Below are 19,505 nucleotides of genomic sequence, written 5' to 3'. Positions count from 1 at the left end.
GATCAGGGTACCTGCATGGGGGTGGGGGAGGCAAGTGCGACAGGGGGAATTGGATGAGACTTAGCAAAAAAGTTTGGAGGATCCTACCAAGGAGTCCTGCTGCTTGTTGGGCTAGGAATTGTGGCAGTTGTAACTGACTGAACTAATCCCTGAAGTCCAAAGTCTCATCACAGTGATGCTAAAAGCCCCCTACGAACAACCTCTCTGCACGTTGACTGATCACGTGGTGAGCAAATCAGTGCTGAGCTTGTTGGTCCCACTCCCTGAGATTGGTAGGTTGTCTGAATGGTGTTGGTGCACAGAGGAAACATCCGCATATACACTTCATCCCTGTAATAGGAGATGCTACTTTCTAAACGCTGGAGATTAGGGGGAGAGAGTGTATGTGTGGACACTGCCTTCGTGTGTAGACACCACACAAGCCTCACAAACACATGGCGCCTGGGCCAGTTTGTTGGTGTCCATTCTCCCGCTCTGTGTGTTCAGTCAGTGTGTGGAGGGGTGGGGGTAGGGGTTTGAGCATATAATTATGTGTCATGTGCTTCCTCTTTCTGCTGCCTTTTCATACTTCCAGACTGATCGAATGTGGCTTTTAAAGGACAGGAGCACAGAATGAGAGGCTTCGGGAGCAGGAGAAAGCAGGCCTACTCAGAACCTTACTCAGGTGTATTCAATGGGGCTTACTCTCAGGAAAGAGCTCTTAGGATTGCTCTCTTGTTCCAACTTTGGTTCTCCACTCCCCAACAAAAATAGTGTGCATTTGTATGTAGAGAAAACAGTTGCTGGCAATTTGGTACTGCTGTATGCATTCTTAACAAAGGCATCACTATTATACTTTCCTAATATTAGCATATCTATACCCCCTCTGTTCCTGTCCAGTTTAATTATATGTGGTAATTGAACACCGAAAAATCATGACACTTGCACAATAAAAGCTGAAGTTCTTTTTTTAAAATGTGTGGGTTCTTCTGGGAATCTTCAGCAAATTTTACAAAGCAGCTTATTTTATTGTAATTTTATCTTGGGTTTCAGTCAAGATTGACTGTCTAAGCAGCTTAATGTCAATTTTAAAATCAAAGTAGATATTAATTAAAATATAATAAAAGGGTGCCTGGGGAGGGAGTTTTCAGCAAAGTTTAGGGCCAGGCAGAGTGTCAGAATGGCTTGTGGCTACTGTTTCTCCCTTTGGTCTTATTGATGGCAGTTGGTAACTGGGAGAGAGGACAGGACTTCCAACTGGGCCCAGGCAAGTTGGAAGATGTTACCTGTATTTCCCTTACCTCCTTAACAATTCCTGTTTTGGACAATATATCTATTTTAAATTAAGATTCTAACGATCTCTCTACACAACACGAATTACACAAGGACGTTCAAGTGAAGGGAGATGCAGTGTTAGCCAGGAAGGGTAGTTAAAAAGACAGAGTCAAAGGCTCTGTCAGTTTCACCTCTCTAGAGCTAGCAAAGATCCCTCCTCAGAGGGTTTGTTTATTTCACCTTTGCCTCCTTCAAAGCTCTGTCAAGTTCACCTCCCCTTCCAAGATGCAAAAAGGAAATAAACAAATCCTCTGAGGAAAGATCATTGTGGCTCTAGAGAGGTGAAACTGACTGCGCCTTCTGTCTTTTAAAACTCAGCTTCCTGACCTTGTGTAATTGTCTCCTGTAGAGAGAATCTGAGCTTTCAGGAGACAGAAGGACAGAGTACTATTTCATTGCCAGCAGAAGTAGCAAATATTAGCTGAAATCTTGCCTATGAGCATGTGCATTGTGGAACAGAAGCCCTTCTTTTCATTGACTATAAAAACCATTAATTGAATGAAAGTACTTGAGCCAAATGGGAAACTAGTAATTAAATGTATTACTGAATGTCTTCATTTGAAAAACCAAGAGTTAGGAAAATGCATCAAAAATTGATATCTTTTTGGATTTGGGGAAGGGCATAAAAACTGATATTGGATCTCCTGATATTGTTTTGCTTATTAGAGGTCATGAGAGGAGCCTGTAAACCTCAAGAGAGAGGTTCAGCCACACATTCTCTTTCCAGGCGCAGCAGCTCAGCAGATCAGTTGAAAGTAATTCATAGCGTTCAGACAGGTATTCCCTCACCATTGTGTCCACCAAAGCATGGCTCATATGCTTCAAATTTCTATGAGTACTGCCTCCCTGATGGCCTACATCTCCATGGATATCTCAGGAGTAACTGGTGTGGGGGGGGGCCCTGCCCAGTAAGGAAAGCAGTGAGCAGGGCAGCAAAGCTGCTTTCTCCTCCTCATCTCCTCGAGGCAGCATGCCCCTCTTGACCTGCAAATGCTGCACCTAACAAGAGAACTTGTTTTGTCAGCAAATGAGCTGGCTGGCCTGCCAGGTAAGGCTGGCTTTGATGTGTGGGTCACACATGATTGCCAGCAGGTAGACCTTCTACTTAGTGAGAGGTTCCAGGTGGGATGCGATGCCCTCTTGCAAGCTCTGCACCAGCACATGTACTTCTGGAACAATGTCTGCACGTCGTGTGCCTGAATCAAAAAAGGCAGCCGTCTTGGATCAAGGGAATGATGAGACCCAGGCTTGCCATGTCAGAGGAAGCGCTTTCATGAACTCCTTAAAGGGGTTACGATCCTCCACCATCTGGGAGGTAGTCAGCCACTCCTTATTGTTGAACTTTCACTCTCCCTAGACAGTGTCAACCTCGGAGGCCATCTTGTCCAGGGCATTCTTTTGCTCCACTCAAGCACGGTGCAGGTGGAGTTCCAACTAATGCTGATGTTGCTGATCAGCCAGTGCTGTGGTATGCTGCCAACATCTGCTTCTGGTGCAGCAGATGGGTAGCCTTCAAACTACATGAGAAGTGCTTCATGAGCTTCCAGCAGTTCTGGAGCAGATGCTGGTAATCACGAGCAGCAGCACCCAAGTTGGGATTCTCTGTAGAACCCAAACACAGGGCGTCCCTCACCACCAGGTGAAGGGGGTGGTCACAAGATAATGTGCTTCAGGCCCACAGTATGTGCTGCTGCCTAATATTTGTACTATCAGTCACCATATAGCCTAGGGAGTCATCATTGCCTACCCGTACCACTTAATGCTTTTTGATGATGGCAGAGATGTTGGCTGCAGTATGTGCTTCTTCCAATATTTCAGCATGGAGTAAAGCCTGGCAATAACTACTCTGGTAGCCCCTTTCACCCTACTTAGCACTGGTTCCCCCAGCCCCACCCAGAACTTCCTCAGATTGCCACGAGTCAGTGAGAAGTACAGGTGTTGCAACTAAGGCAGGTCCAAATATCAGGTGTCAAGTGCACAGCTCTCCCACAACCATGGGCAACTGTGACTTCTCATGATCCCGGGCAACCTTGAACAGGGAGAGCACTATAGTTCTGCTCAATGTTGTGCGAGCAGGGTCATGTACCAGGGACAGACGTCCTTGAGCAGGTGGTGGAACCTGGCATCATTCCTAGTAGAAAAAGGCTGCCTGTCTACAGACATTATCTCACCAGTGAGTCACAATCCTGCCCATTTCTGCCCATCCTTTGGAACTTTAGTGCCAGCTGAACCAAACATCTGTTAGATATGCTTGACATCCTTTCCATATAGGAGACATGGAGGGCAGAGCATCAGAGGGGGCCACAGAGCAACTTCCTTCTTGGCTGGGTGGCTGCATGGCCACCTCACCAGCCTCTCTCTCCCAGTGAAGAAGCACCCCCTGGTGGTGCTTCTTCAAATGGTTCCTGAGTCTGGTTGTTGAGAGATGACTCAGGTCTTTCCCTCAAATGATCCTAGCCCTACACTGTGCAAAACATGGATCCTCCATCCTCTGGAAAGTACTTCTAGACCATGAGGAATAGGGGCACCCATGCTGACTAGCAGCTACGGGCACTGCTGGGACCACTTACTCTGAGGGGCTCTAAGCAGAAACACTGTGTCAGCGAGAGGATCAAAGGAGATGCCTGAGGGAGGTGTTGAGATGGCAGTGCCTCGGGGAGCACCTCCATCTCTTCCTTTTGTGCCACCTCCAGTCTTTCTTCCTCCCCATCCTCAGAAGGCCCATTGGACTCTGGAGGAACTGAAGGAGGGGCACCACCACTCAGCTCCTCCAGTTCCTCCAGCAGCCTCTGGTTCCTGGGGCAGAGAGGCGGAAGACTCTCGTCCCTGAAGTTCAGCACAAAAGACAACTCGAGCTACTTCTCTTCCTGCTGCTGAGTCTGAGCAGCAGGCCTTTGCCCAGTGCTAGCACCTGCCTCAGACATCTCTGCAGGTGGCACTCCTGCAGCAGCCTCTATTAACAGGGGCTTGCAAGGCCTTTCATTGCACCATACAGCTAAAGGATGGGGTGGTGGAAGACTGCTGTGGGGCAGACCTCCACATTTGTGTGGAGGGAAAGCCTCAGTTCCAGCTCCCTTCCACCCTACTATTCTGCTTTACCTTTCCCCCAGGATCCTGCTGCACTTCCCTCCTATCAGTCGTTCTGTCCCCCTGGACTACTTCACACAAGTAAGTAGCTACACTAACTTACTTGGGCTTAGACTGGAGTAACTGTGCTTAGGATTTCACTGTTTGGCTACGCTGCTCTCTGGGTCTGAGCACTAACTGACTTGTTCTTGAACCTGACTCACTAACCTGCTGGAACATAGGATTTACTTCTAAACAATTATTAGGCTGACCTAGGCTTCAAAGTAGCTGAAGCCCCATGTTTGTTTAAATAGGATTTAGGCTGATCTGATTTTTTGATGTTCCAAAAATTGAAGTCAAATTTTCTGCAAGACTGGGGATTAACTAGTTGGGGGCAGGGGGAGGGTTAGACTTTGCTTGTAGGCTAGGTTAAATATACTAAGATAAAATAAATTGAGGTTTTTAAGAGTTCTATGCTTTCATCTCAGGTTGTATGTACAACAAATAGCTTTCAAGTCTTGGTAGTTTGATTTTTAAAAAGTTAGGTTGTGTGGGTGTGAAAAAATGGCAATTGCAGGTTAGTGCTAATGTCAAGGGCAGCAGGTTAATAAGTCAGGTTCAAGGAGGAGTGTTTTAAGCCACCGGACTTCTTATTGTTTCAAAAGCCTAACAAAAACCTAAATTGTATTGTCGAAGGCTTTCACGGCCGGAGAACGATGGTTGTTGGGGGTTTTCCGGGCTGTATTGCCGTGGTCTTGGCATTGTAGTTCCTGACGTTTCGCCAGCAGCTGTGGCTGGCATCTTCAGAGGTGTAGCACCAAAAGACAGAGATCTCTCAGTGTCACAGTGTGGAAAAGATGTAGGTCATTTGTATCTACTCAGGAGGGGTGGGGTTGAGCTGAGTCATCCTGTAAGAGTTTCCCAGGGTGTGGAATGCTAATGGCGGGAGGCTTCACTGAATCCTGAGGAGGTTCTTTTGCAGGAAAAGTGTTTTTGCCATATATCAAAGGAATTACTGATCAGATGGGAAAGCTTATGGAAAAGCATAACCTTCAAGCAGTATTCAGACCCACCCGAAAAATACAACAGATGCTACGATCAGCAAAAGACAGCAGAGACCCCCTCACCTCTGCAGGAGTATACCGTATACCCTGCAGCTGTGGACAAGTTTACATCGGGACCACAAAGCGTAGCATCCAGACAAGAATAAAAGAACATGAAAGACACTGCAGACTTGGACAGCCTGAAAAATCAGCAGTGGCTGAACATAGCCTAACTCAAACAGGGCACAGTATCTTATTCCAGGACACCAAAATACTGGACAACACTTCCAACTACTTTGTCAGACTGCACAGGGAAGCCATTGAAATTCACAAGCATAAGCAAAACTTCAACAGGAAAGAAGAAACCTTAAGAATGAACAGAGCATGGGCTCCAGTTCTGAAAAACACCAGGCCAACAAAACACTCCACACCCGACAATAGCCCTGCAGAGAAGATTAGCACATCAAGCACCAATCCATATGCAAAAGAACCTCCTCAGGATTCAGTGAAGCCTCCCGCCATTAGCATTCCACACCCTGGGAAACTCTTACAGGATGACTCAGCTCAACCCCACCCCTCCTGAGTAGATACAAATGACCTACATCTTTTCCACACTGTGACACTGAGAGATCTCTGTCTTTTGGTGCTACACCTCTGAAGATGCCAGCCACAGCTGCTGGCGAAACGTCAGGAACTACAATGCCAAGACCACGGCAATACAGCCCGGAAAACCCCCAACAACCAAAAACCTAAATTGTTTTTCAGAGAATCTTGACTGAACTCTAAGCTGAAATTTATGTTGTGTTTTTTAAATACCTAAACTCTCATCTACTGTTCACTGTTATTAAAACCCAACAGAAATTTCCTTCAGAAAGATGAATATTTTCAGAACCAATAGGAACACCCTAAAACACTACAAAGCCACTCCCCTGAACAACGTATCACAGAAAGATCTTTAAAACAACTAAAGAAGAACAACTGTAAATCCAGAACCAGAAGATAGCAGAAAGATAAGTTTTTCAAAATGGCAACAACATGAAACCCCCCTCCCAGAAATCCTTTAAAAATTAAAATGCAAAGCAGTTAAAAATACTAAAATAAGCCAAGAGAAGAGATACCATCGGAACACCACAAGCCTTTCAAACCTAAAACAGCACAAAAACAGCCTTTCAAACCTAAAACAGCACAAAAAAGAAAACTATTTTCAAAAAGAACCAGAAAGAAAATAAAAATCCCCTCCTAACTACAGCCAACCAGCTAAAACAAACAGAGAGAGAGAAAGGGAGAGAGAAACTTGAAACAATATTTTAAAACAAAGGGCACACACCAGTCTTGGCACAGAATAAGATGAGAGTGGTCCCTGGCAGGCAGCAGAATTAATTCAGAGTGCAGACAAAGCAGAGCAGCCAAAGGTGCACACAACTCCAAAAACTCTCACCATGAAATGGAGTTAAGCTGCAGGTAGGCTGGCTTTTTAGGGATTGCACTCTAACATGCAATCTCATTTGCCTGGGAGTGCTGCTTCCTCACCCCTCCCTCTCGTTGCCCAGGATCTTTAAAATGCCAGCCTGGTTATTTCCAAATATTTCCAGAAATATTTGGGACCTGGATACCGATATTCTTGAGAAACCGTATATCAGCTGTATACCCAGAAAATACCGGAAAGCTGTTTTTCAGGTATACTCACCTAATATATCCAACCGTACATTTCTACTAAAAATATCGTCATTGACCTAGATCTACTACAGAACAATTACAGTAGTATATTCATAGTAGCTGAAGAATGATGAAATTGTCATGTTAAAAAAGGTGATACTTGTAAAGGTGATATTCCTTTCACAGTCGAATGCCCTTAGATTAGTGGTAAGAATAGAGATTCTTTTGTTTCCAAGAGAAATTATTCTTTTTTGTGCTTCAAACCAAAATGGAGTCTACTATGTTTGTTTGCTTGCTTACTTGCTTGATGGTTTGTTTATTCAATTTGTAGTCCGCTCTCCCCACAAGCAGGCTCAGAGCGGACCACGTCATTTTAAAAATAGAGAAATAACAATTAAAACTGCTAGCATAAAAAGTAGTTGCAATTTCACCCACCCTCAGCAGTGCATATTGTACAATCCCGCATGTAATCATTTAGGCCCACAGTGGCTGATGGCAAACAACAAATAAGGAGCAAAGTCCGGGAGGGGGCACTCCCCCAGTAGGAGGCTGGAGAGAAGGCCTGTCAGCCTCAACCACCAAAGGCCTGGTGGAACATCTTTGTCTTACAGGCCCAGTGGAATTATAATAAATCCCGTTGGTCCTGAGTTGTCTCAGATAGAGAGTTTCACCAGGTTGGGGCCCGAGCCAAAAAGGCCCAGGCCCTGGTCAAGGCAAGGCAGACCTCCTTGGGGCCAGGGACCACCTGTAGATATTTTTCTGCTGACCGAAGAGCCCTCTGAAGAACATAGGATGAGAGGCAGTCCTGCAGGTACTGCTGGTCCTAGTCTGCTAAGGGGTTTAAAGGTCAAAACCAAAACTTTGAACCTGATCCGGAATTCCACTGGGAGCCAGTGCAGCTGCCGCAGAACAGGTGTTACATGTGACCAGAATGAAGTCCCAGTCAAAACACGTGCCACTGCTTTCTGGACCAATTGTAACTTCTGGAGTAGGCCCAAGGGCAGCCCAGCATAGAGTGAGTTACAGTAGTCCAAGCTGGTGGTGATCATTGCATGGATCACTGTCACCTGGTCATGGGATGAAAGGTAGAGGGCAAGCTGCCTGATCTGACAAAGATAATAAAATGCTGATCTGGCAACTGCTGCGATCTGGGCCTTCATCAATAAGGAGACATCCAAGACCACACTCAGACTTCTTACCAACGAAGCAGGTGCAAGTGGTGCCCCATTGAGAGATGGGAGCCGGATCCCCAAACCTGACAGCCCATGACCTAGGTACAGGACCTCCATCTTCATTGGATTCAACTTCAGTCTACTCTGTTTTAACCATTCAGTCATGGCCTCCAAGGCCCTGGCCAGATCATCCAGGGCAGTATCTGGCTGACTGTCCATCAACAGATAAAGTTGGGTGTCATCTGCATATTGATGACAACCCAAACTGAAATTCTGAACCAGCTAGGCAAGGGGTTGTATGTGGATGTTAAATAACATCAGGAAGAGTACCCCCCCAGGGATGCCACACACCAATGGATGGCATGGCAACTGCTCCCCAAGCTCCACCCTCTGTCCCTGATCGTGGAGAAAGGAGACTAGCCATTTTAAGGCTGTCCCACGAATCCCCACATCGGTGAGGTAATGGGCCAGAAGCTCATAATCGAACTTGTTTAATGTTGTGGTAAGGTCCAGTAAAACCAGCAGTGCCAACCTGCCTCGATCCAAATATCTGCAGAGATTGTCTGTGAGGGCGACCAACACCGTCTCTGTCCCATGGCCAGGGTGGAAACCAGACTGAAATGGATCTCCTAAAATATTAATAACCCAGCTTCTTGCTGAGCAATTTCTGATTTGTATGTTGGCCTTTTATTAATACTACATTTTAAAACATGATCCCCTAATGCCCGTTTCTTTTGAGCTAGAATTGAATAATACTGTACCAGTTTAAGTTAAAGAATTCTGTTGAGCTAGTGTACAAGTTGGTGATGTGTTTCCTACTATTTGGTAGCCAAATATTAAAATGCTCTGTAAACTGATTCCAGCCCCACCCACCCCCCACTCTGTACAATTTTGAACATTGAGATTATCCCATGCCAGAGCTTGTTGAAGTAATTGTTGGCTCAAGCTCAGTTGGATGATGAGTTGTCAAGATCTCTTTGTGGTATTTATGTTTGTATCCCACCTTTTCTCAATGATATCAGCACACAGGGGATCATAGGCAGTAGCCCATTTAGGTCTTACCAAGATCCAAATTTGCACTTTTATCTCAAGCTAGTTCCTGAGTTACATTCAAACAATTCCCTTCACTGAAAACAGAATTTTGATAGTAAAATAGACAATGGGTAAAAAAATGCAATCCTGGGATGGTTGAAAGAAATATTTGGTTTAAGTAAGACTGCTTGTCTAGTATATAATGTGTTGTATGTTTTGATTTTATCCATTGGGTTATAATGGATTATTCTACTTGCTTGTCCTCTGGCTTGTGGCATTGTGGTTCATAGAAGACACTACTGCATTCTTGAGTTCTTAATTGGGAGCACCTTGCAGCCACTTCCCCCTTGGGTTGCAAATAGGATATTGTTGATGGTGAACCATATTAAGTACTTAGACTTCCAGAGAAACTAACATTGCGTAACGATGTGAGAACCTTACTAGTATTCCTGGCATCTCCCACTATTGTTGGCAGGGAAAGTGTGTTTATGTGTAGGCAGATAAGCATTGTAAAGTAACGCTTTGAAAGTTTTGCCACCCAAGGAGGGAGAATAAGAAGGAGAGAATAAGAAAGATGTTCCAGTTAAACAGACTCACCCAGGCACAATATTCAGTGACCTGGTTCCCACACTGGAGGAATTACAGCACAACTAGAGAAACAATTCAATTAGCTTGGAGTATAGCAATATGATTATAGGTGTTACACAACAAAAATCTGCTCAGATCACCCGGCAGGAATGTTGGATTGGGAGAGGATGAGAAACTGTACATACAATTTCCCTAAAAGTGTCCAGAGAGAACGGGCAGTTGAATGAACCCAGATGAAAGGGATCTTGTTTCTGCTGAAGTCTCTTATAGTAGCATTAACAATTGACTGTTCGTCTCACTCATTCTTTCTGTTTTCTGTTATCTTCCTGTTAACTCAATTCAGATGCAGAAGCATGGAGGAGCATAAGACTTGTGTAGTGTGCTTATTTCTGGCGAAATGATCTCATTTTCAAACTCAGAGTGGGAATCTTTTTTGCTTATATGTTTAGAAAATATAGCCTGTTGTCTTATATGTTTACAAAATATAGCCTGCCCATTATTTCAGCTATAATTATAGTAATGTATAGTCAGGTGGCCCCAAACTGTCATAGCCTGAAAGTAAACAAGTAGAGTATTTAGAAAAGCAGCTGGCTTAAGGGGCTGGCATAGTTGCTAGGGTTGCCAGGTCCCTCTTCCCTCCCAGCAGGATGGGGAGGGACCTGGCACTTACCTGGTACTGTCAGAGTGGTCTTCCTTCACATGTGCGCAAAGACGTCAGTTCCAGAAATGATGTAATCATGCCAACCACGGGAGTGCTCCCAGTCTCCATGCAGGGTCGATTTGGCCTGTTTAGGGCCAAAATCATCCCCAAACAAAGCACAGGAGTGTTCCCACAGCCTGTGCAATGACATCACTTCCAGGAGTGATGTTGTCATGCCCCCTGGGACCGTGCGCTCTGCGCGTGTTTCTGGGGTGCCTGCTGGTGGTGGGCAACCTCCAAGGGCTTGCCACCTACCACCAATTGTTGGCGGATCAGTGGGCAAGGAGGCAAATCCCGTGGGAGTTTGCCTGCCACTGGCAGGTACCTAGAAACCCTAATAGTTGCTCATAGGATCAGGTGTTTAAGGTTCCAGTGGAGGTTGGTGCTCCCAACTCCCCTGCTGGCACAGGAAGAGTCACTTGACAGTACTTTAAAACTGTTGTGAAAACTGGGAGGGGGCAGTATGTAATTAATCAGTGCCTTAATTACTAGAATAGGAGATTACTAGTGACATTGCCTGCAAGTCCTTTTCTCCAACCAAGAAATTCCCCTACATCCTAGTTTTCCCAACTATTTTGACTTGTTCGTACAGTCTTATACCATGAAACATCATATAAGAAAAGAATATAGTGTATTGATTAAACTGACAAACAAGATGGTATTATCATAAGGTAATAGCTTTCTCTGAATGGTTAATGGTGTGCCACACTGCAGATATATGGCTTCTTCTAAGACTTCTGTGCATGTCTGCTTGTGATAACTAGCGCATATGTAAATTAGAGATAGGAGGCAATAATTAATGCTAAAAGTTCAACTGCATTTAGGACATAACTAATTTCCATATTGTTTTATTTTTTATTTGGGTAAACAGCCAGTCCCTTCAAAGGCAGCTGATTATACCTACACACAGATACCATGTGGTACATACCTAAGGTGTAGCAGAATTCAAATCCAGTAACACCTTAGAGACCAGCAACGTTTTCTAGGGTATAAGCCAATGTTTCCCAACCAGGGTTCTGCAAAACATTGTCAGGGATTCTGAGAGAAATTATGGAATAAATACATAAAATTTTTCAAACACCACAAAAATTCCAAATATCCCTTCATATTGTATTGTTACAGAGCAGTAACAATACAAATGACAATAATTTAGCAGTAATTGAATTGCACCCCCACACGCACACCATCAACTTTTTCTGGCTTGTAAACATTTTCATAGGTAGGCATTTCTCACTGAGACTCAAGGCGGCTTACGTAGTGTGAGATTAGCACAGTCGATATCAAGAACATTTCCAAAAACAATATCATAGGGCAGGGGTGGGCAAATTGCGGCCCGCGGGCCACATGCGGCCCGCTACAGAGTTTTTTGTGTCCCGCCAAGACAGTCAGAAAAATCCGCCTTGAACCGAGATTTCCTTCTAAAATTAAATGTGCTTGCAGCTATAGATGATATGAAATTAGCACAATAAATAAATTGAATAAAACTACCACTATTTTATTTAATTTATATTTATTGATTTTTATAATACAATTTATACCTTTTCTGAAATGCAAAGTTAACTAATGAATGCAATCATTTTAAAAGGTGCGGCCCTCCACTAACCTCCGCTCCCACAAAGTGGCCCCCAAGCCAAAACAATTGCCCACCCCTGTCATAGGGTAAATAGATACAAGTTCACAAAGACCATTAGTAGGAATCCAATACAACATAGTGGTGAGGTCTGTGGTTCCTAACTCATTAATGGAGCATCTGAGACCTCCTCCCTGCAGTGCAGCCCTTCTATCGGAGTAAATAGCTTTTTTGAATAATTCAGTTTTGCATCGTTTGCAGAAAGCCAGGAGAGTGGAGGCTCTCCTGACCTCCTCAAGCAGGCCATTCCACAGAGTAGGGGCCACCACAGAGAAAGCCCCTGTACGGGCTGCTGTTGGTTTCACCAATGTGCAGGGTGGCACCTGCAGGAGTCCCTGTTCAGAAGAGCAAAGCTGCCGTAGAGGAGCATAGGGAGAGAGGTGGTCCCATAGGAATGCCAGACTAAGGCCGCGAAGAGCTTTGTAACTGATAACCAATACCTTGAACTGAGCATTATAACTAATAGGTAGGCTATGGAGTGATTGCAGGATGAGAACAATGTTCATGCTCCTGCTTGCTCCTGATAACAGTCAAGCCACAATGTTTTGCACCAATTGGAGTTTCCTAGTTAATTTAGATGGGAGACTTATGTATAGTGCATTACAATAATCAAGTCTTGGTGTTTCCATAGCATGGATTCAGGTGGCCAGGTTGACTTTGTTGAGGTAAGAAGACATTTTCCAGGCTAAGAAGAATAAACGAGAATAAAGATCCATCAGCCCTTATATTCAGGTCAGAAGGTGGGAGTGGTGTTACAGAGAAGGACTGGTGTGAGTTAAAATTCAGAAGCACAATGCAAAATGTAATCAGCTTGCTTAGAGCAAGGATATATGCACTACTACTGAAGTCTAACACTGCTGCCATCCTGAAACTTATCTATTGTTGTGTGAAATCACTGTGAGTACTACGATGTGATATCACCAGGTCCTACCCTATGATATCACTGTGACTCCCAGCACATCATCAGTTCTTGCCCAAAGAGTCTCAAGGCTTCAGGATGATGGGACCTGGCAATCCTCCCCTCCCCTGTGTTCTCATGTTTCTTCACCATAACATTTCTGGCTACAGGCCTGTCTGTTTACCTCCTTTAAAACAGCTGCATCGGACTGACTTCAGCACCTTGTATGGCAGCCCCAGGCTTATGAGAATGTTCTTGGATGCTGTGAATAGAAAGAAATATGCATCGTTTGATCTTGAGGGAGTAGGGGGCAGTGGATGGTTTCTAATGGAAAATAAGATGGAGATGCCTGGTTTTTCCTTATCAAGTACAGGATACTTGTTGCCATAATGGTCTTGCAGGAGATAAGACTAACTTGCAGGGTCAAACTACTGATGATAATGATTTCAAGTCCTGCTTCAGTGCATGGTATCATGTAAGTGAACCTTTGATTATATTGGCTTCTAGCCACTTAGATCAATGACAGGCTAGTAATATGTATCCAATGGTAGTTATTACAGTTTTGCCTTTGGCATGCCACTTAAAAAGCTTTGTGTGTAATAATGCATCAAAAGCCAAATCTCTGTATGACTGGTTCACCCCAAAGATTCTTTTCCCTTGGGCCAGTAGGCTCTGAAATGGTGCTGGACAAAGGTCTGAAGAGTAAAGCACCTCAAAGTGCTTCTTGTAACTTCCATTGTAATTCAGTTTGATGATAACCTCATATTGCAGAGATGGGACAGCAGGTAAGAAAAAGTTCCTTTCCTGATCTCTCCCCCCACCCCCAATTCATGGTAGAGGCAAGAACTGAACTAGGGGTTCACTGCTGGTGTCTTAGCGACTACACTGCACTAGCTTAAATGCTATGCTTGGAACCTGAAATGATTTTGCATTGATTATGACTTAATCTCTTCTTCTTTTGTAGGAGAATCTATAGAAGGTCTTCGAGAGAGTGATTACCTTTTGATTCATTCATGTCGGCAATGGACAACAATTACAGCTCATAGTCTGGAGGAGGGCCATTATGTCATAGGGCCAAAGATAGAAATCCCTGTGCATTATGCTGGTAAGTGTGACTTTTGCTTTGAGCTACAGAATAAAGGGTGAATGAGTTGTTTTACGAATTATGTCAACTATTTTGGCAAATGAAAGGAAAATATTTGATGGTGAAGCACAGAGTGACATTTTAGCAAAATAAGTACAACCCCCCTCCCTGCAATATACTCTCACTGCAGATACTTTTGTGAATACTCTGCAAAATTATATATCATAGCTGGTTAAAATCTTACTATGAGGGAAAGTACCTCATTTGGCATGAAAAATTATCTTAGGGGTAGCTTTGAAAAATGATCAGGTGTTGGCCCTTTTGTGTTTAAGATTCTATTCAGCCACATGGCAACCTAATTGTGTCAGGGTCTGGAACTACATGCTTCTGATTAAACAAATTCCATAAAGGGTGCCAGTTGGAGGCTTAGTTCTGATTTATTTCTCTTGTAAACAACTATTGTTCCTCTTTCTGTCTGTCTTGTCATGTTGTTGCAAGTTCATACATACCATCCTGTCAAGTACAAAGAGATCCGTGTTACCATAGAATAAATGCTTGTGGTGCTATTTAATTGATAGATCCTTGGATTCTTTACTAGGTTTTAGCACCCTCCCAATGTAGGTCCACCAAACCCTTTTCCAAGGCATATTCTTTCAAAGGTGCAAAGGTCCAACTGTCACTAAGAGCAGAACCACAAGTGACGCCTGACACAGGTTGGACACTTGTCAGCTTCCCTCAAGTTTTGATGGGAAATGTAGGCATCCTAGTCTTGCAGCTTGGCTCTCTGACTGCTGTCCAATGGACTTTTCAACTGTCACTTGTCCAACATTCCGCCAAGCTGCCTACATTCCCCATCAAAACTTGAGGGAAGCTGACAAGTGTCCAACCTGTGTCAGGCATCACTTGTGGTTCTGCTCTAAGGCTACTTTCTCTTATGTCTCATTTTCCTTGAAAACTGGGTCAAGGTTTCAATTCAGATTCATATTTTCACTACAAAATATCCAGTTGGCCCAGAGATACTCTTGTCTTAAAGGACAGACATATTTAAATGGCAGATCCTTGCCTTTATTGGAAGAACCTGGGTTTTTTTCTGTTTAAAAAAAGAGAAAGAGGCTGAGGAGGGTGGACATAGAGAGAACCTCAGTGGACACACAGCATAGTAATGACAATACTGGACATTGTTGCTGCTCTATGCTGCTGAAAGTGAACACCCTTTGTTCTAATGCTGTATAAATTCAGCAACTATACAAGATCATGTGGCAGGCCTCTTCTTGCATTATAAGGGGTACCCCTTATAATTGGATGATCATATAAGGCATTTTTTGGGGGGTGAGTGTGTTCTGTTTGTAGTATTCTCCAATTACTTGCTTCAGGAACTTGGGGCTAGTTTCCCGAGTTTAGTGTTTCTGAAAGTAAACTCTTAAGTATAGAGAAAAACAGTTCATAAAGAAGCAGTATTAAGATTTTATTTTGTCTTCAGATTCTGAACCCTAACATTCTGCATTATATGTAAAATTAAATAATAGCTTAATCAAAACAGTTACTAATATAGTTTGTTGCCTGTGGTTCAGTTCCTGATTTCTGCAGTCATTCTGCTTCTGACTGTTCTCATTTGCTTCTTAGCTTTATCTGCACAACAAGCTGAAAACAGTTTTAAAACATTAACTATGGCTTCCTCCAAAATACCTTGATTGTGAGAGTGTAGAATCCCTGGTTGTTTCATAGGTTTTCTTAAGAAAATCATAAGCCATATAGTTATATTCTGCTGTATTGCAGATACGTTCCAGGAATGGCAATTATCTTCCAATGTAATCTAGAGTTGTATTGTCGAAGGCTTTCACGGCCGGAGAACGATGGTTGTTGTGGGTTTTCCGGGCTGTATTGCCGTGGTCTTGGCATTGTAGTTCCTGGCGTTTCGCCAGCAGCTGTGGCTGGCATCTTCAGAGGTGTAGCACCAAAAGACAGAGATCTCTCAGTGTCACAGTGACACTGAGAGATCTCTGTCTTTTGGTGCTACACTTCTGAAGATGCCAGCCACAGCTGCTGGCGAAACGCCAGGAACTACAATGCCAAGACCACGGCAATACAGCCCGGAAAACCCACAACAACCATAATCTAGAGTTATTTAGGAAAAAAACACCCTGATTTTTACTTGTCTCCTTAATATAATGGATAAATGCATACAGATGTTTAAATGAGATTCAAAGTACTGAGCATGTGGAATACTGTATATTGCATAATAGTAAAGAGTCCAGTAGCACCTTTAAGACTAACCAGCTTTATTGTAGCATAAGCTGTTGAGAACCACAGCTCTCTTTGTCAGATGCATGGCTAACATGGCTAACTCTTCTGTATTTTGCATATATCCCTATTTAATATATTCAAGAGTAAACATAAGAGTTCAAAGCAACAGTGTTACTGATAAGTATACTGTTAAATATACTGTGTCTTTCCCCAGCCCAATGGATGCCAGATCTCTCTCTATTGAAGACTGAAGTTCTGTGAGTGAGGGAATTAACTTTCTAAACTATGCCCTGTACCATGTGAAGAAAAAGCCTTTCCTACATAGTGTGATGACTTTTTTTTGTTAGATATTTATAACTAGACATGGGCACGAACAAAAAAAAAAACAACTAACCAGGAGGTTCAAGGTGTGTACAGTTTCACGAACTTGCCCCAGTTCCGGTTCATGTGGTTTGTGAAAACGTCACTTCCAGGGCAGCAGAAGGTCTGCAGAATAAGCGTGTGGGTTTCCCCCTTTTAAACACCAGCCGCTTTTCAGCTGATGGGAGGGGAATCCCCATCAGCTGAAAAAAGCTGCCAGCTGTTCTGCTTCCCATGTTTGCAGAAATTTGCTTATTCCCTGCTGGCTTTAAAAGACCGGAAAGGGCTAAATGGCTGGTTTTCCCTTCCTCTTTTGGGGTATGCACACACTTTTTTTTCCAAAGGCAAGAAAGTGTAGCAGCGTTGTAACATTGTAGCATTCCAACATTGTAACAATACTGCACTTGCCTCCTGTCTTTAAAAGCCAAGAAAGGATTAAATAGCTGCTTTTCCCTCCCTCCAAGGCATGTTTCAGGCTTTGCAAAGAGAAAAAAACCAAGCGTTTTGCACAGCACCCTGCCACTTTGTTTCCAAAGGGCTGTTACAATATTGGAATGCTACAATGTTACAACATTGCTACACTTTCTTGCCTTTGAAAAAAAAAGTGTGTGTGTGCCTACCCCAAAGGAGGAAGGGAAAACCAGCCATTTAGCCCTTTCCTGGCTTTTAAAGCCAGTAGGGAATAAGCAAACTTCTGCAAACATGTGAAGCAGAACAGATATTGAAATGCTTTAAAGTTCCAGCCGCATTTGAAAGCAGCAACACTTTTCTTGCACACAACAGAACTGTTGCTCCTTTCAAACGCAGGTGCTTTTTTCAGCTCATGGGGGATCCCCCTCCCATCAGCTGAAAAGCTGCCGGGTGCACACCTCTACTGCAGAAAGCTCATCTCCAGTTGCTTAGGAAACTGATTGATTGGTGCAGTGATGAACCAAAACGAACCAAACAAACCAGCCTAAAGTTCGTCCCAGTTTGTCAGAAATGGGCTCTGACAAATCGGTGATTTGCGAACCACGAACCAGCCAGATTTGTGACGAATTTTGGTTCGTATTTCAGTGCGTGCCCATCTCTATTTATAACCTGCTTTTCTCCCCATTGGGGACCCAAAGCAGTTTACAACATACTGCCCTCATCCATTTTACCCTCACAACAACCTTGTGAGAGTAGGTTAGGCTGTGAGAGGATGACTGGCTGAAGGTCACCCTGCAAACATCCATGGCAGAGTGGGGATTTGAACCTGGGTCTCGCAGAACATATTGTGACACTTTAACCACTACGCTGCACTGGCTGTCCCAATGGCACTCATCTGCATAGAGTGGGAAGATGCAGTTAGGCCAACATGTTAGGCCATCATGGTGGACCTCTACCTCTGTTTGATCCTCCTTATTTTAGAGTTGGCAGGGAAAACTCCTTGCTGCTGCTTGCATCTTTTGTTTTTAAAAGCGAAGAATAATCTTAGCATCCTTGGATTGTATGGCAATGTACGGTGAGCATTAACAACACAGTACCTTGTCATGCAGGAGAAGCAAGAAATCTGAACATGTCCCAGAATGTTACTTGTCTGATTTTTTAAAAAGTTTTCTCTGTTCCTCTGTAATTCATCTTCATTAAACTGGAATCCTGCATCATACATAGGTTTGATTAGTGAATCTGCCGAGATGAATTAAGTCATAATATATTGATCAGATTTGTTCATTTAGTTGCTTGCAAAGTTGCTGAAAGCTGTGTATTTTTGCTGACTTCGTTAAAGAATAATTTGATATTGCAGTACTATAGGGTTTAAAGGGTGTGCATGTGTGTGGAGTAGGGGTGGGCACAAACCGCGAAAAAAATGAACCATGCGGTTCATGGGTCGTGCATTTTCACGAACCATGAACTTCCCCGAACTGGGGCAAGTTTGCAAACCGGTTCGTGGTTCCTGGGGTTTAAATGCCCCTTTCCGTGCCTCTTAGTAGTGGCACGGAAAGGGGCATTTAAACCCGCAGATCAGCTGTTTGTTGGGGAGATCCCTGGGAGTTCCTGGTTGGCCAGCCAAGCCTCACCCGCTCTTTAAATGGCCATTTCCCCGCCGCTTCGAGTGGCAGGGGAATGGCCATTTAAACAGCGGGGGTTGGCTGCCCGTCCGGGAACTCCCCGCCAGCCAGCCAAGCACCGCTCCTTAAATGATCAGCTGTTTGTCGGGGATCTCCCTGACAAGCAGCTGATACGCGGGTTTAAATGCCTCTTTCCATGCCGCTTTGTAGCGGCACGGAAAGGGGCATTGCTTTTTTAAACAAACCAAATGAACCAGCATAGCAGTTCGGAAGTTCGTGGAAGGGAGCTGGTTCATAGTTCTTTTTGGTTCATGTTCCGTTTTGTGCCCATCTCTAGTGTGGAGGTTTGTAAACTGTGTGACAACTGAAGGTTTCACTTGACCATATGATACTTCTTTTATAGGTTCTGATGAGTGTTATGTTCCGATCATATCAGCCAATTGTCCAATAGTTGATGGCAAGCAAAGTCTAAGTACTCTTGCCATATTTCCTGTTCTCTAAAGTGATGGTGAAGACATCCATAGAACCAACTCAAGAATTATAGATATCAAACTGGAAAACTCATGCCTGAATGGTGACACTGCCTTTTTTCTTTCTCTGATGCATATAATTAGTATGCATGTACCCCATTCTCCCTGGGAAAGACAGGGGAATGCTGTTGCGCTAATGCCTGCTTGCACGCTTC

General features: G+C 43.9%; 1 protein-coding gene across 1 annotated transcript in view; it reads left to right on the top strand.

The window, feature by feature from the left end:
- The window catches only part of GAREM1 (GRB2 associated regulator of MAPK1 subtype 1), a 138,737-nt gene that overhangs the window by 30,193 nt on the left and 89,039 nt on the right, over positions 1-19,505 (top strand). The window contains exon 2 of the mRNA XM_054985416.1: positions 14,064-14,204. Coding sequence (XP_054841391.1) covers positions 14,064-14,204 — 141 coding nt within the window. The remainder of the gene's footprint in view (positions 1-14,063; positions 14,205-19,505) is intronic.

This window comes from Eublepharis macularius, chromosome 7 (assembly GCF_028583425.1).
Source record: "Eublepharis macularius isolate TG4126 chromosome 7, MPM_Emac_v1.0, whole genome shotgun sequence".
NCBI lineage: Eukaryota > Metazoa > Chordata > Lepidosauria > Squamata > Eublepharidae > Eublepharis > Eublepharis macularius.
The sequence above is the reverse complement of the archived record's forward strand: the minus strand, read 5'-3'. Positions and strand labels throughout refer to the sequence as shown.